Source organism: Diceros bicornis, chromosome 30 (assembly GCF_020826845.1).
Source record: "Diceros bicornis minor isolate mBicDic1 chromosome 30, mDicBic1.mat.cur, whole genome shotgun sequence".
Lineage (NCBI taxonomy): Eukaryota > Metazoa > Chordata > Mammalia > Perissodactyla > Rhinocerotidae > Diceros > Diceros bicornis.
The window spans coordinates 3,770,377-3,787,483 of NC_080769.1; the positions used below are offsets into that span (position 1 = coordinate 3,770,377).

General features: G+C 60.5%; 1 protein-coding gene across 6 annotated transcripts; it reads left to right on the forward strand.

The window, feature by feature from the left end:
- Nucleotides 1-114: 114 nt before the first annotated feature.
- On the forward strand, nt 115-17,107 carry BRME1 (break repair meiotic recombinase recruitment factor 1). 6 transcript variants are annotated; one of them, XM_058525542.1, is made up of 9 exons: nt 115-450; nt 938-988; nt 4,229-4,406; nt 6,785-6,866; nt 7,093-7,197; nt 9,945-11,222; nt 14,162-14,250; nt 15,992-16,084; nt 16,440-17,107. In XM_058525542.1, the coding sequence occupies exons 2-9, from the start codon at nt 958-960 to the stop codon at nt 16,588-16,590; spliced, it is 2,007 nt and encodes a 668-aa protein (XP_058381525.1). In that variant the 5' UTR covers nt 115-450; nt 938-957; the 3' UTR covers nt 16,591-17,107. The 6 variants fall into 6 exon arrangements, 4 of the variants coding, with proteins under 4 accessions (XP_058381525.1, XP_058381523.1, XP_058381524.1 ...); XM_058525540.1 differs by lacking the exons at nt 115-450; nt 938-988 and adding an exon at nt 4,558-4,685 and having other exon boundaries at nt 4,343-4,406; nt 6,194-6,866; XM_058525541.1 differs by lacking the exons at nt 115-450; nt 938-988; nt 4,229-4,406 and adding an exon at nt 5,634-5,753 and having other exon boundaries at nt 6,194-6,866.

Genomic DNA, 17,107 nt, shown 5'->3' on the forward strand with positions numbered 1-17,107 from the left:
CGGGCGGTGCCATGGGTTGCGCGGGAAAGAGGCGGAGCGTGTGAGGGCGGTGCTAGCATCGCGCATGCGCGCGGCGGGGCCTCGCAGTGCGCGGGAAAGAGGCGGGGCGCACGCGGGTGACGGGGGAGGCGGCGTCTCACGGCCTCCTACGGGCTCCGGCCTCACCTGGCGGTCTCGGTCTGGGCAGTCCTCACTTTTCAGTGGCCGGGGTGGGGCTAGTGTGGGCCTGGTCACCGGAAGCCGGGTCCACAGCGCTCGGGCCCCGGCCCTGAGGGGCCTCCTGGCCCTTCGGCTCCAGCGCCCCGGCTGCCCCGTCTCCGTGAGGGCCTACTGGTGTTTTCCCCCCAAAATTAACGCAAATGATTTAACCGACTTGTCCCCCAGCAGATCCAGGCCGACCTCCCTAGTTCCCGATAAGGACAGCGAGACCTGACGACTCCTTGCGCCCAGGTCGGTGTGGGCTCATCGGCCCCTGAGGCGACTCCGGCCCCTCCCAGGCCCCAAGCATCCCCGAAGGGCTCGCCACTCCTCGAAGGGCCCCAAGTGGCCCCTCTGAAGTCCCCAGGTGTCCCCGGAAGGGTCCTGGAGACCCCTGTCTGGAGGAAGGGGGCTTCACAAACGCCGCCCCGACTTAGGGACGAGGTCCCGGGTCCCCAGGGCTTTCCACGAGGACCCGGTGCCCACGTGCGCGGAGGCCCTGGGCAGGCGCCGGGCAGTCCCCGTCCCCTCCGCAGCGCGCAGGTTCCACTTCTTCCCCGGCCACAGCCGACGTGGCTGTGGCTCCCGCCCTGTGCCCTCGTGGGGCCCAGCTGACCCCTCGGAGCAGCCAGATGGGCCGAGGTGGGCGCGGGGGGCTTCCGCCCTCAGCGAGGCAGGGGGCTCTGCGCCCAGGGGCGGGGACTGAGTGTAATGCTGGGGTTTGGCTGGCTGTTTTCAGGTTTCTCAAGGAAGGATAACATGAGTAAGAGGAAGAAGGCTCGGACCTCAGGTACTTGGTCGTTCGGGTGGACACCTCTTTAGTGCTGCCTCTGCTGGTGGGAGGAATGTGGGCTTACTGATTGCAGAGATGCTACCATGACCACACCAAGCTCCTTAAGAAGAAAGTGATGACTTAATACGTGCCGGTAAGGAAAGTATAAACTACGGAGGAGTGCATACAGTGAGAAGGGAAAGCTTCGTGGGGCTTCCTGGAGCCCCCGGTGGGATCCCACAGCCTTCAGGGCGGGGTGCCACCTCCCTGGGGCCCACTCTCAAAGACGACCCCTGGATAGGGCTCGACGTGCTGCACGGCCATCTGGTGTGTGGCTAAGTGCTTTGCTCTTGAGCCAAGACCTGGGTTCCTCCCAGCACTCCTGCTCACTGCATGATGGCAGATGATGTACTCTGGGCCTCAGTTTCCCCTTTCTGTATATAGGAGATCCTAAGAGCACCTACCCTTCCTTTAGTGATTCTCAACCTGGTCAGGGAGGAATTTGCCCCCTAGAGGACATTTGGCAACATCTAGAGACATATTTGGTTTTCACAATTGTGTGTTGGGGGTGGTACTGTCATTTAGTGGCTGAGGCCAGGGATGCTGCTCAGAATCCTACAGCGCCCCGGATGGCCTGTATGACCCAGAATGATGCAGCCCCGGAGGTCAGCTGTGCCGAGGTTGAGAGCCAGGCCCAGAGCTCACACGTGGGTTAGTATATTTGCAGAGCACGGAGAGTAGACCCCAGGAAGGACACCGATGCATGCTGCTGTTATGATTGCCCTTCCAGGCTTTTCAGAAAACTTCATTTTGAAATAATTTGGGGCTTACAGAAAAGTTGCAAGAAATAGTTGAGAGTTCTGTCTCCCCTTCCCCCAGCTTCCCCTAACGTTGCCGTCTGGCAAAACCGCAGGACGGTGATCAGCCATGTAGTACAGCTTAAAAACCAGGAAATGAACCGCGGCACACTGCTGCTTCTAAACTTTTTCTGTGTATACGCAAATAGAGTGTTTTTATTGGAAAATTGAGTCATCACACGTTCTGCTCTGCACCCTCCGTTTTCCGCTTCCTGGTAGATCAAGATTGTCTTTACTTGTCAATATACACGTAGAATTTCCTCGTTCAAAAAGAAAGACGGCCCATATTACATGGTATGGTTCCATTTCCTTGTTATTGTCTAAGGTAACTTCAACTTCTCAAAAGTTTAGAAATGACTTCTTTACTGAGTGCTTAATGAACTTAGGGAGGAACACTCATTTTTTTCCCAAGATGTGGGATAGAAAATTAATTACCAACGGGTTGAAATGTTTTTGTGCAGAGATGCACAACAGGCTGCTTGGAGGCACAGGAATTTCTCTGACCTGGGGGGAGCCGGGGACAGGCCCACCCACAGCAGGTCTCTTGGGGCCTCTCTTGGCAGTGGACTCCCCAGATCAGTGGCCCCCTGGGCCGGCCCGGGACAGCAGTTTCTGTGTGTCCTGGATGGGGCGGGGAGAGAGACAGATGATTCTGGCAGGTGGTGAAAGAGGCCGTTTCCCTGCACTACACAAGGTTTGGCCTTCGTTTTTCTTAAATTAGTCTTGTGGGGACAGATCACCGGAAGGAAAGGGGAGGCTCTTCACTTCTGTTGATATTTTTGCTTTTTATTTGGTACAAATGTTCATTGGACAAGCAAAGCGAGCTAGTGTCTGGGCATCTTAAGAAACCAAGTAAACGAAGCTGCTGTATTTTGCCTTTTTTGGCAAGCCTCAAGGTGGGAATGTGTTAGTGTAAGAAACGTGGGTCGGAGCCTGGCCCTAGAGGCAGTGCTGGGGTGGGCACCTGGGGGCAGAGGCAGGGCAGGGATGAGGTCAAAGGGTGCAGAGGACTCGGTTCCTGCCCTCAGCACCCTCAAGGTCTAGTCGGGAGAAAGGAAAATGCTCCTCATGGGGAGAGCTAACTGAATACACGGCAGTGGAGTACAGTTCTTAATGGCACGCATGAACCGTACCGTATGGACAGAGTTAGGGGAAATGACAGGAAGGCGCTGCCGTCTAGTGGAGTATGAACAGCCAGGGGAGTGCTGAGGAGGACCCCGGCGTCGGCGTTGGGAGGAGGGAGCAGAGGTTCAAAAGGGTCTCCCTCCCTGAACCCAGGAAGATCAGGCCTGGGTCTGGTTAGTCTTTTTGTTCTCAGAAGCACAGTACACAGTATGTGCTCAGTAAATGCTCAAGTACAGTGAAGTGTGCAGGCTCTGGAGTTGGACTGCCTGCATCCCAGTCCCGATCCCTTGGCTCCATGTGCCTTGGGTTTCTGATCTGTAAAATGGGCATTACAGCAGGACCCTACCTCAAAGTTTTGTCTTGACGCACCCAGGTTGTCAGGCCAGTGTCTGGCGTGGAACTCACCAGAGTCAGCCCTTAGCATTTGTTCATTGAATCGGTGATTAAGTCGGGGTCAGGTTTGGGGAGGTCGTCCAAGCCAGCCGCTGGTGGCAGTTTCTGTGCAAGGGAGTTTCCTTCATTCAACAAATAGCTGTTAATAAGCACCTTTAGGTTCTAAGTTGCACTCAGCGATGGGGAAGGTATCGCAGAGATGTAAGGGACCAGGGGCGGCCGAGACATCACCTTGGCACTCAATGACTCGGGTCCCAGCTCTCCCGGTGGGGGTGCTCTGCGGACATCGAGAAACTAGAGGACACGGGATCCAGTGCTGGCTGCATCTCCCCGGGAGTGATCTCCTGGATGCTCTTCTAGGCACGGGGGACCCTGCAGACGAGGCCCCTCCTTGCATGGAGCACGTTGTAGAGGGGGGCCAGAAAATGACCCAGTCCATGGGGTCCTTGCAGGAAAGCTGTGGCGTGAAGGAGGCAGAGCCTGGGGCTGCAAGGGGGTGCTCTGTGGAGGAGTCAGGGGTGGCCCCTCTGCAGGGAAATTTGAGCTGAGACTTGGAAGAGCCAGCACGTACCTCCTGCCACTTCCCCAGAGAGACCGGCTGGGCCAGGGTGTCTCGGGTGGTTTGGAGCCACGCCAGGCTCCCTCAGGATTCAGCCACAGCCACGACCAGGCCGTAGCGAAAAGGCCTTAGAATCCCATGGCCGCGTAAGCTCCTAGGTCCCACCTCTTGGACGAGGTTGCATCCCATCTCTCGCTCTCCAGGCGGCCGTCGGAGCAGGGGTGTCCTGGCCTTGGACGAGCCTGCTCGCTTGGCCGCGGTGGTCCTGCCTTGTTTGGTTGTTTCTAACACGCCACCCTTTCATCTCCCTTTGTCTCTAACCAGGAGGAGAAGGAATCCGTCTTCCGAAACCCCCAAAGAACTTGAGGCTAGGAGACTGTGATGGGGCCCCCCAGAGTTCCCAGTCGGGCTGTTTACATCACCCTGATGAGTCAGAAGGCAGCTCAGGACCCGCTTCCTCTGCAGAGCGGAGCAGGGAGGAGCCAGGACAGGCGGCCTCCAGGTAGGTGGCTGAGAATCTTCCAGCAGCCTCCCTGATGACAGCACAGCACAGGGGCCAGTGCACAGGGTTGGGGGGCGGGGGGACCAACACAACCCGTCCCATGCGGTGCCTCCCCCGGGGGCTCAGGGCCCTCAGACTGTGCTTCTTGAAGCTTTCCTCCCAGGACTCGCTTCTCCAGCAAGAAAGGTCGATGTTTTAACCACAGGCGAGGAAAACCTCCAATTTCCAAGGTCACTTAGTTACGGATGCAACAGCATGTCCTGTCTGCTGGCCTAATCCGTATGTATCCCACATTCCTTCTCAATCAAGAAGGGACCAAGGAGTCGTGGGTCTGCTAAATAATGACTAGTAAAAGGGAAAAACAATCATTGTGTGCCAGGCAGCGAGTTAATAAGCGCTTTACACACATCAGCTCATTGGATCCTTGCAGCTGTAAAGTCAGTTTTTCTCCCCATTTGACTGGTAAGGACCCTGAGGCTTCAAGAGAGCAAATGACTTGCCCAAGGCCTCTGAGCTGGTGCAAGGCCGGGTCTGAGCTGGCTGCGTCTGGCTCCGTTTCCCCAGTTCCTTAATTTTTTCAGGATATATGTCATTATGCACAGTGGGGAAAAAGAAAGACCTGGAGAACAGTTTAGTCTGTCCACAGGGTTAAACCACACGTAACTTGAGCAAAGTAGGAAGGGTTAGCAGGAGTTAGGAGAAGAGCGGTTCCTGCCAGCCAGAGTCTTCAGAGAAGGCGTCATGGATGGGACTGCCAAATTTTCTGAATTAGAAATTGAGGCATGTGGGCCGCTGACAGAGCAGTTTTCTCGGGGGCCGGGGGTGTGCGTATCTGATCTCAGGTCATTGCAGTCTGAGGACGGAAGGCAGCCCTGTGTGTGTGACATGAAGAGGGGCCATGTGTCACAGCCCTTCTCCCAGACAGACACCGCAGTGTCACCACGCCCCTCACTCCCGGAGAGGCCAACAGGGCCCACGGGGTCTCGGCTGCTGCCCGCCCTGCCGTCTGAGTCCACGGGAATGGAGCCCACAGAAGTGGGTTCCCACTCTCTTGTTTTCTGTTGTTTTTTAAATGTTTTACTAAGAAGTACCACATGCACAGAAATATAACACAGGAAAAAAAGAACAGAAAGCAGACAAGCGGAACACATGCGTGTTGAGAAATGACATCTTGCCAGCAGCACCCCAGAAGCCTCCCGAACACCCCGTCCCAATTAAAAACCGTGGAGCAGACTGTTGCCATCAGCATCTAGGCTCGTTCTGTCTCCGTAACCTGCCTGGGCGCAGCGCAGGCCCCTTAGCGTGTCCTCATGCCTCCTCCTGCTCCCCTTCCAAAGTTGAAATCGTGTAAGTTTCAGTTCCAGATGTCGATCTTTTTTTACCATATACATATCCACATTTATTTAGCTATAGCCATAAGTCTCACCAGTTTTTTTTTTAAGAGCAGTTTATTTTTTTCAAGCAGTTTTAGGCTTACAGTAAAATGGAGATTTCCCACATACCCCCGGCCCCCACACATGCACGGCCTCCCCCATTATCACCATCACTGACGGGAATGGTGCATTTGTCACCAAGGATGAACCTCCGTGGACACCTCATTGTCACCCAGAGTCCGTAGTTGACTTGAGGGCTCACTCTTGGTGTACATCCTGTGGGTTTGGACAAATGGGTGGTGACGTGTTTCCACCATTATAGTGTCATACGGGGTATTTCACTGCCTTGAAAATCCTTGCCTGTTCCTCTCCCTCCCACCTCAGCGACCACTGATCTTTTTACTGTCTCCCTAGTTCTGCCTCTTCCAGAGCGTCACCGAGTTGGAATCACACAGGCCACTGTCTTCTCAGATGGCTTCTTTCACTGAGGAACACGCACTTAAGGCTCCTCCACGTCTGTTCATGGCTCCAGAGCCCTTTCTCTCCAGCGCTGAGTACTGCCCCGTTGTCGGGAGGCACCACAGTTTACTTATGCGCTCCCCTGCCGCAGGACGTCTCCGTGGCTTCCACGTTGCGGCAACTGTGACTGCGCCGTGTTTTGGACCCCGTGTTTCCCGCATCTGCACTTCCCTCCTCTAGCATTGGCAGACTTGGGGCTGGGCCGTCAGTCCACATGAGAATTCCTGTTCTCTCTGCAGGAGCGGCTCCTGGGCTTGTAGGGCAGAGGTGCCGCTCACACCCCGGCTGTGGGGCTCTGCATGCTTCCTGGCGGTTAACGTTGCAGGGTGCTGCCCACCCCCCTCCCTCCAGGCAGGGGCTCCAGGCCTCCCTCAGAGGAGGCTCTGAGCACTACTCTGCCTTCGGAGCTCCTTCCCTGTCTTACGAAGCATGTTGGCAGCCTCGGAGGACTTCAGAACCTCCTCTGTTTTGTCTTTCTCCGCCCAGCTCCCCTGAGGAGGAAGCAGGACCCCCCTCCAGGCTCCTCAGGCAGCCAGAAGAGGAGCCAGGGCGCCTTCCCCCTTCCCAGGTGAGCCGGTTCGCAGCCTCGTGCTTGCACAAGAGCTGGCCCCTGCAGCTGGAGTCCGTGTTCCTGCTCACTCTGCCCAGGCGGGCTCGGGAGAGTGTGCACAGGGATGGGGGCAGGGGCCGCGTTGGAGGCTGGAGAAAGGAACGGGCCTTGCTGCTTGGTTTTTCCTGGGCCTGCCTTCCTCCCTTATCTTTACTGCTGCTTTGTTCTTGTTTCTGGTTCACAGACCTCACTTGGGAGGTTCGTGCCTCAGTTTGCAAAGCCCAGGAAGACGGTTACACGACAAGCCGCCCGGAGGGCAGAGGACCTCGGGAGTGGGGCCTGTGGCTCGGTAAGGCCTTAAAACCGGCCGGGCAGAGCACTGTAGGTGCGCGGCCCCTTGGCCTGGCCTCGCAACTGTGTTCAGCCTGCGAGAGGCTCTCCGGACAGCTGCGCCTGCGCGGGAGGGTCGCGGCCAGAGCCCTCTTGCCCAGGGTGCGTGCGAGTCGTAAAGCCCAGAGGGGCAGCCCACATTCCAACCCTGAGACTTTTGTGTGAGTCGGGGTCGAGGGCCTTGCCAAGTGCTCTCTTGTCCTTTCCGCCTTGAGCTCTGGGGCTCACGATGTCTCTGGCAAGACATGTCCCTGGGAAGGTGAGTGCTGGGTGTTCCCAGCAGCTGTGTTTGGAATCGCCCCAACTTGGGAACACCCCAGATATCCCTCGGCGGGTGGACGGTTGAGCAGACCGTGGTCCGGCCCCACGGTGGAGCCCAACCCAGCCGTGGAAGAGGGCAGGCTACTGAGCCGCGCAGCCGCCGGGCTCTCCAGGGCTGTGTGCGGCGTGGGGAGCCAGTCCCAAAAGGCCGCAGGCTGCAGGATTGCGCTCACAGCACAGGACTGAAGTGACAAAATCGTAGAGATGGAGGGCGGCTCGTGGTTGTGGGGGCTGGAGCCAGGGTGGGCGGGAGGCGAGTGTGGCTACAGGTGGCAGCACGGGGGTCCTCGTGTTGGAGCTTCTCAGGATCTTAACTGGTGCTGGATCCACAGCCTCCACTGGTGGGAGAACAGTGTAGAACTTAGCACACACACGCAAGCGAGGGCAGGGCAGCCGGAGAGCCGAAGAAGGTTGGGGACTTGATCCGTGCCAAGCCCCTGGTCGTGATAGAGCACTGGAGTTATGCCAGATGCTGCCGCGGGGGAACCTGGGCAAGGGGCCTACGAGATCTTTCACTTCAGTTCCTCCCGCTGCATGTGACTCTGCAATGATCTCACAAAAGGTTTAGTTTAATGAGAGGAGGTGGTAGCTCCACCCTCGAGGCAGGAGAGGCTGTGTGACTCCGCAGGCTGGTCGGCAGTGGCCTCACTGAAGGTTGACACGCCGCGACCGTCGCTGGTCCGACACTTGCAGTGCAGACCGCCTCCTGGAGAGGGTGGCCCTGCTCCGTGTGGGGAGGTGACTGTGCAGGAGGCGTCCCCCCAGGGTTGGTAACCGTACGACAGAAGCGAGGGAGCAGCTGCTGTCTGCAGGGTGCCCGCGGGTGCAGCCCTCAGTCCCTGCATGCTGGGTTCATTTACTCCAAGTCCAGTTTGAAGGGAGGGCTGACAGTGTGGCTGTGAGCAGAGGGGAGGTGACGGGCAGACTCCAGGGCTAGGGCCCGAATAGCTTGAAGCTCTTGCTGTGAGCTGAGACAGGGAGACTCAGAGGGGACGCTCAGGAGCTGGTGCTGGCCGTGTGACGGCGGCGGTGAGTGGGGATGCCGGGCGGGAGTGTCAGATGCGTGTGTCTGGAGGCGGGGAGACCGGGCTGCGGTGGCTCCCCAGGGGTGAGGGCTGAGCTCCTGGGGGGTGGAGCTGCCGTCTCCCTAAGGGGTGGTGCTCCATCTGCGGCCCGGCCGGGACCACCCTCCCCCGGCCTGCTCTGCTGCCCTCCCACCTCCATCAGGTCACCTCCCCCGCTTAACTTTGTATCTTGAAATTATAGATTCTTAGAAAGTTACGAAAACAGTATGGACCCAAGTGTCCATCAGTGGATGAATGGATAAAGGAAACACGGTCTGTCCACACGATGGAGTATTATTCAGCCTTAAAAAGGAACGATGGGGGGCCGCCGGGTGGTGCAAGCGGTTAAGTGCGTGCGCTCCGCTGCGGCGGCCTGGGGTTTACAGGTTTGGATCCCGGGTGCGCACCGACGCACCGCTTGTCAAGCCATGCTGTGGCAGCGTTCCATATAAAGTAGAGGAAGATAGACATGGATGTTAGCCCAGGGCCCAGTCTTCCTCAGCAAAAAAAGAGGAGGATCAGCATCAGATGTTAGTTCAGGGCTGATATTTCGCATAAAAAAAAAAAAGAAAAAAAAAGGAACGGTGTTCTAATACATCTTACAACATGGATGAGCCTTGAGGACATTAAGTGATATAAGCCAGTCACCAAAGGACAAATACTGTGTGATTCCACTTACGTGAGGTCCCCAGAAGAGTTAGATTCATAGAGACAGAGAGTGGAGCGGAGGTTGCTGGAGGTCAGGGGAGGGACAGTGGTGGTTTAATGGGGACAGAGTTTCAGTTGTGCAAGATGAAGAAGTCCTGGAGACGGACGGTGGTGACGGCCGTACAACAGTGTGAATATACTTTACGCCACTGAGCTGGACCTGTCAAAGCGGTCAAGATGGTGAATTTTATGTTATGCGTATGTTACCACAATTAAAAACCAGCACAGCACAGAGGGCTCCCTGCGTGGCCTCCTGCGGCTGCCCCAGTGGCAACGTCTTGTGTAACCGTGGTCCGGCGCCAAGGCCGGGCAGTGGACACGGGAAAGACCCACGGGCCTCCTGGGTGTTTGTATCCTTGCCCTTCCCGAGAGCCTCCACGTGCGGGGGGCCGGCGGAGAGGGGAGAAGGAGCTGGCGGAAGGAGGGACTCCTGTGCCCGTGGTTCCCCGCCACCCCCTGCTCTAACTCTGCCCGGCACTGGTACTGAACCCTATTTGGGTGCCCCAGCATCCGCGCAGCAGATGAGTCTTTGTTTAGGGATGGTAACGACTAGAAAAATCCTCAGAGTGGTTGATTTTTGAAGGCCCAAGCCTGGGTCTTTTTGTCTCCACAGGAAGCACCGCCAGAGCCCAGTGCCCAGCAGGCAGAAAGCCAGCCTTGGGAGGAGTCCCTGGGGCATGCTCTCCGGGAAGCCAGGGGGCCGGGAGACCAGACCCAGGCGGACGGCGCCCCCCCTGGGCACAGCAGCCAAAACCCCGTGATGCCAGTGCCCAGCAGTGGGCATCCTCAGCCCTCGGCCTCCACTGATGCCGCTCCAGAATGGGGAACAGTGCCCGTGGCCTCAGAGAGGGCCAGCCAGGGCCACCTGTCGGAGCAAGGGACCAGCACACCAGATGGTGGAAGCACGGAGGGGGCTTGGTTTCCAGGCGACTGTGGCCAGGAAGGGCACCTGCCGAGCAGTGACGCTGAAGAGAAGGAGCCAGACCCAGGAGCCCCCCGGGAGGGAGGTGCCCAAAGGGGAGCAGGGGCTGACCTGCCTGAGGGGCAGCAGGAGGGAGGAGACGGCATCCTGGGCCCGGCCACTCGGGGCCTCCCTGACCCCGTGCGGGCACCCAGTGGGACTGGCGGGGGAGCAGAGCAGAGCTGTAGCAGCCCAAGGCCCTCCTGCCTTGCGACCGTTGTCATCACAGCCGTGAGCACGGACCCCGCCGAGCCAGAACAGAGGGCTCCAGAGGTGGCGGGGCCAGATGGGGAGGCTGCCGTGGGGCCACCTGCCTCTGCCAGCGGGAAGGCCCCTGAAGGATGCCACAGTGGGGCCCTGCTCGGAAGCGTGTCTCTCACCAGGGAGACCACAGGAGGTAGAGGGGAGGCAGGGCAGGAAGACAGGCCCCCTGGTGACATCCCAGAGGGCCCTGCAGCCGCCCTGGCTCTGGCTCATGGGGTCCGAGAGGCCACAGTAAGTGCTGGAGAGGCCAGTTCTCTAGCCTCGGAAGTGGGCCTGGGCGTTGATCAGACACGGGGGCCGGGCGCGGATCAAGAGGGGCCAGGAGGTGTGTGTGCCCGGCCTCTGCTGTCCCAGCCCACGGGTGAAGAGGCAGCCGAGTCAGGCAGCCAGAGCCGAGAGCAAGACCTGGGGGCGCTCCGTCTGCCCCTGGGAGCCTCCACTCCGCCAGCGCACAGAGGAGCAGTGGACGGCCCGACTTGGGAGGCGGGGGCCGGCCAGGGCTGCCCAGACGTCCCTTCAGGCTCCGCAGGCCAGCCTGAGCAGCCTCCCAGCTCTGCAGAGCGGGCCGTCTGGGGAGGGTCCCCGGCCATGGACCTCGACTTCCTGCCCGACAGCCAGATACAGGCCGCCCTGGAAGGCCCCGACTTTGAAGCCCCCCCTGAGCAGGTGAGAGCTTCCCCGAGCTGCAGCCGGACTGTCCCAGGCAACCCCAACGGCCTTGGGCCCTCCCCCAAACCATCCAGGGTAGGGGAGATGGGCGATCTGATTATACCGCAGACGGGTTTGGGGGTCTGAGTCGTGGCTTCGGTGGGTGTGGACACAGTGATTTTCCAGAAAGGACAGACCTGTGTTTCTGTGAGGGGCCCATCCATGTGGGAGCTGAGGAGCCCGGGGCAGGGACACACACGGATTTTGTCAGCCCCCCCCCACCTTCCAGTGCCCCACCCTGGCTGCAGGGTCCCCGGGGGTATATGGAGGGCGCCAGAAGAAGCCAGTGACCTCAAAGCTGGGCCTGGGGAAGGGGACTTTGCTTCCCAACTGGGAAGAGCCTTTGCCCATCTTTAGGGTCACTTGGGGCCCCTGATATGATTCTTTCTCAAACGTACACGGAATTCAGCTTTTCTGCTGGAACTTGTAGGCCCTTTGCTTTGCTTCCTCTGGGGGTCTGCCCGCCGACAGGCAGTGGGCGAGCAGCCCAACAGTGCCTTCCTGGGCCTTTGGGGTTCGCCTGTCGGGGCAGCTGGCGGCCCTGCCCGGGAAGTGCCCCCTCCCTGGCGCTGGTGCACCGGAGCCTGGCCTGAGTGTGTGCAGCCGCGCCCGCCCGCAGGTGGGTGGTTCTCTTTCCACACAGGTGTGGCTTCGAAGCTAGGCCGAGGCCTGAGGAGGTTGGGCACCTGCCCCGGGGATGCAGCGGGAGGGGCAGGCTGCGTCTGCGCCCTGGTGGGCCTGATCCCACGGCTGCGCCTCAGCTGCCCGCCTGGCCCGTGAGGCCAGCTCCTCCACAAACCTCGGCCTTTGTCTCTCCGGCCAACCCCGTGGAAATGTTTCAAAAAATTCCTTCAGTCCACATTTATGGAGAGCCTGCTCCATGCCGGGAGCCAGCAGATCTGGCGGGTCACCCACCGCGAGGTGTTCCCTCTCCCAGAGGAGCATCTGCCACGTCATCACAGGCCGGGGTGCTGGGCCAACGGGTTATACCGGCAGCCTCGTCCCTTGAGGCACACAAGCGCCCCCCCTAGGGGGAAGAGCCGTCTGGGTTACCCTGGGTCTGGCCTCTTGGGCAGCGGCTGAGGGAGAAGGTGGGGAAGGCAGTTGGGACACTGGGTGGCATCTAGCAGGCGAAGGAGCAAGCCCTTGTGGACAGGCCGCCAGCCCTGCTGGCTTTGCAAACCCCAAGGAATGTGCCGTGCAGGCCGGTCAGACCCGCCGGGCCGCCGGGGAGGCGCTGCCCCGGCCCAGCCACCGACGCCTGGGCGCGTGTTGTTTTGACACCCGGCGTTCCTGAGCAAGCTAGGGCGGCCCAGGCACAGCAGGTTCCCATGGGAAGGTTCCAGATGGCCCCCGGCTGGAAGGCCGTGTGGGCAGGGACACTTGGGAACAGAGCAGGTGGATGGGGAGCAGCAGCCTCGTGCCAACAGGCCCCGGACCTCACCTCCCCGTGACGCCACAGGGAGTGCCGCTGCGGAGGGGGCGACTCGGGGACGCGCAGAGGCTACACAGCAGTGACAGATCAGCTTCAGTCCCGGTCCCCCACAGGAGAGTGTGGGGCTTCGTCTCACAGCAACTCCCTGAGGACAGGATGCCACCCTAGGGCCGGCGGGGCCTCCGCCTGCTGCATAAAGGGCCGTCACTGAGAAAGCTGGGTCCCTCGTCCCTCTCGGGGCCTGTGGCGGTGGCCCCCGCGCATGTAGTGTGAGGACCGCCTGTGTCGTGGCACGTTTACACCATCCTCGGGGCAGTGGTGCCCCTGGCAGGGAGGACGCTTCTCAGGGCCGAGGACGGTGCAGTGAGTTGGGTGAATGTGTGGCGTGGAATTGCATTTGAAGTCCCAGAGTCGCCCGCAGGACACAGCTGGACACGTGGAGATACTGTACTGTCTGCAGGGGCTTCCCTGTGGCGCCCCTGCTGGCATCCGGCGGGTCCTTCTCTGTGGGGGCCGTCCTGTGCACTGTGGGGTGTTGGGCACACCCCTGGCCCCACCCACCAATGCCAGTAGCAGCCCCTCACCAGGCATGACAACCACAACTGTTCCCAGACATTGTGAAGTGTCCCCTGGGCAGAATGGTCCCCAGGTGAGCACCGCAGGCCACAGGCGGGTCTTCATGTCTGGTCCTCTGGATTCAGGGGCCCTTCACTCACCACCACCCCCGTGGAGGGAGAGGGCTCCGTTCCAGAAGGATGTCTCTAGAACAGGCCCCTCCCCCAGGACTCTGGTCCCCTAGGGAGAGGCCCGCCAGCCCTGGGCGGCCGCCCTACCTCAGCCTCTTTGCCTCTTTTCCGAGGGACGTATGTCGCCTCCATAATTGAGCCTGACATTTTCCACAAAAATTAAACCACCGTTGACATTTAGAAATTTAAGCTTCTCAGGGTTATCTAGCTCTCTCTCCTATTAATTATGAATTTTCCTCTCGCAATCTATTTGCAAAATCTTTTCCTGACACAAGACTCGTGGCTTATTTGTCTGACTTCTTCCCCTCGGTGCCAGATGCCCACTGGATGCCACTGTCACTACCCCTCGGGGTCTCCTCTGTACCTTCTAGATACTGTGGGATGAGGGGGAGACGGCGCCACGCCTCAGCTGTCAGGGACAGAGTGTGCACAGAGCCACAGCTGGTGCAGGGCAGCCCATTGGAGGGCACAGGCCTGGCGAGGACTCCACGGTCGGGCTCGGCGTTGCCCTGTTCCGCTCACTTTCCAAGGGGCTGGTGGCCCCCAGGTCTAGGTGGCGTGGCGTCCCTCCCCCCGCACCCCTTCTCCTCTGCAGGAGTCCTGGCTGGGTGTTCCTGGTGTGGCCGAGGGGAAGTGAAGTCCCCAGCCCTTTGTGACTTCCTTCGCTGTGCAGGGCTCGCCCAGCTAGGCCATTCACACCTGTGCTCTCTCTCCAGGTGTTTCCTGCAGGGAGTGGGGCGGGCCTCTGCTGGCCTGGCACCGGCACATGCGCTGACGGAGGCCCCCTGGCTGAGGCCCAGCCGAGGTAAGCGGGGGCACGTGTCGCTGCTCTCCTGGCCCTGGAGCCCCTGCAGGCCCTCACCCACACCTGCGAGCTCCCTCTGTGTGGTGGAGGGTGGTGGAGAGCCTGACGCCCTCGCCGGGCCTCACTCTCCTCAGTCCATAAGGGGGCCGAGCCCTCTCCTTCACCCTGCACGTGTCGCCTGACCCTCCCCGCAAGTGGCGAACTGGGGACCTGTGGTCTGCACCCAAAGCAGCATGTCTGCAGGAGCCCTGGGCTGGGGCCTCGGGTCTGTGCGTCGTTTGAGTGCACATGTGTGTGTGTCTGGAGAGAGGGTCCAGAGCCTTCCCCGGATCTCCACGGAGGGGAGGGGACCTAGACGGCTGAGAACCACTGGCCCAGAGGATCTTGGGGCCCGTCCCGGCTCTGGCACCTCCCCGGCCCATCCTGTCTCCTCACTTCCCGCCTGGCTCTGCCCCAGGCAGGCCAGCGCGTGCGTCACCTCCCTCTGTGTCCTTTCCCTCAGCCCTGCGGGGCTAGCACCGGCCACCACCCTCTTGTTACCTCGTACCTGAGCCTGCCTCTGCAGAGGGACGCTCGTCGATTATTTATGGCCGAGGTTGTGTTTCCGTCTGGCGATTGGAGGGAAGGCTGGGCACGCAGTCCTTGGCGGAGTTTGTTCCCTTCCTTATCCTCCCCCTCGGGGTAGAGGGTGGCCGTGTGCCCACCTCTTGCCCTTGCACACATCCATGACCAGCACCTGTGTACGCTTGCTCACACACACACACACATACACACACACACACACACCAGAGGGGACCAGAGGCAGTTCAGTCAAAGTGTCCCCAGTGTCCTTTGAGCAGAGGGAGAGCCCACGGCCTTGTGTGACCCCACATGGGCGTCCAGAAGCCCCCAGGGGTCCTGGGGTGTGGGGGCCGGCGGCTGAGTGAGACACAGGAGGCCAGGGCCTGGCCAGCCAGCCATCTTGGGGTGACTCAGGCAGCTGGAGCAGACCCAGAGTTTCTGTAGTGGCCGCCTGGGGGACATGCTGAGCTTGGGGTGTGGGAGACCCTAGGGAGAGCTGACTGAGGCCAGGAGGCCCCCCTCTGCGCATGTCTGCAGGCCACATGCGCTGGAGCCGGGGGCGCTGCGGCCCAGCCCCCGCTCTCTCAGGAGCCACTCTGGGCTCTGGGAGGTGGTGGGCCGGGGGTGTGTGGGGAGTACAGGCGGACAAGCAAACCACACAGATGGTGGAGTGTTGGGGAGAAAAAGACAGCAGGAAGGGGGTTAAAGTTTTAACCGTGGTGATCAGGGAAGCCCCCCCCAGGAGAAGACATTTGGAAGGGAACATTCCAGAGCCCTAAGAGGTGCTCAGGGAATGGCAGGAATTCAGTGTGGCTGGAGGAGAGAGGAAGGGGGACGGGAGGGAGGCGCCGGGGTCTGGAGGTGTGCAGGTGTGGAGGGCCTCCAGGAGGGTTTCCGTGTTCTCAGCCCCGTGCCGCCAGGCGACAGGCTGCAGGGGCGGGAGCTGGGGGCCGGGGGAGCAGCGGCTGGGTCCTGGGTGTGCTTTTGCTGGTGGAGCGGCTGGGGTGGCCGTCAGGGTTCTGCCTGGGGTGGCTTAACATCTGGAAAAGGTCAACCTCGGGAGAGGCGCAGGATGAGTATCTGGAAAGGAAGCCAGCTCGAGGCCCAGCGGAAGCCCCCGGAAGAGTTGGCAGAGCCATCCACCGAGTCAGGCCGCTCGTCTTCCCTCCTCTCCTGCCAGGACCCTCGCGGGGATCAAGGCCTGTGAAGCTGCCAGGATGGAGGACGCAACGGACACCGTGCGAGGCCTCATCCTCGAGCTCTCCAACCTGAAGTAAGGGCTGGGAGGTCCTCGGGGGCAGGCAGTGGGGACGGGCCCACAGACAGGGTGGGGAGGCCCCCCAGCGAGGGGCCTCGGAAAGCAGCGCTGCTCCTGGGCCCTGGCCCCACGTGGTGCAGACCTGTCCTTCGCAGAATGGTTGGGTCTGAAGAGGGGCTGGAAGTCCGAGTCTGCCTATGACGGGCTGGCTCTGATTGTGCGTGTGCCTGTGCGTGAGTGCACGGGCCGTAGGGGCACGTGGCCTGTGAGGAGCGTGAGCAGGCGCGTGTGCCCGTGTGACGTGTGGTCCCGCTCCGGCGCACGGTGGCCACCCGGCACGCCCACATGTCCTGCCGGCGTGTCCACACAGCCGGCTGATCATGAGCACCCACCGGGGCCTGGAAGCCTTCAAGCGCCTCACCTCGAGGAGGGCGAAGCCAGCAGGGAGAGGCCCCGCACCCTGCACGTCAAAGGGGGCTGCCAGCCTCCCTCGTGGGGAGCACCCCTGGAGGGATCTGTAGGACTCTGCCTCCAAGCCAGCGGTGTGTGTGCGTACCACTTGCCGCTCGCCTGTCCTGCCAAACAGCTGGAAACAGTCTCTCAGCAGACCCCACAAAGCCCACAGGCCCGTGTGCCCTCTGGTATTTTGTTACCCTCCAAGATGCTCCAGCGGGTCCTAGTGGGCCCCAGAAACCGCCCCTCAGCCGGCCCGGAAGTCGGCTTCCCTGGGAAGCACGGGAGCAGCTGGGGATGCTGAGGGAACCTGCTCCTCCTGGGCCCCCGAGGCCGTGGGAGGCGGGAGGCAGCAGCTGGGGCCCCCGGAAGCCGGCTGCTTCTGAACAGGACTGGAGCTGCCCAGATGTTTATCTGGGTTTGCAAATTTCGGTTCCTTCGCTGAGGCTGAGGTTACGGAAGGTTCAGAATTTGTTTTTTTCCTGGTGGAGAAAAGGGCCCCCTTTGTTGCCTGTGCCTTGTGTCTCCCCGGATTTCCATTTCATTTCTTCCGGGAGGACCATTAATAAACACACCCTAGCTTGA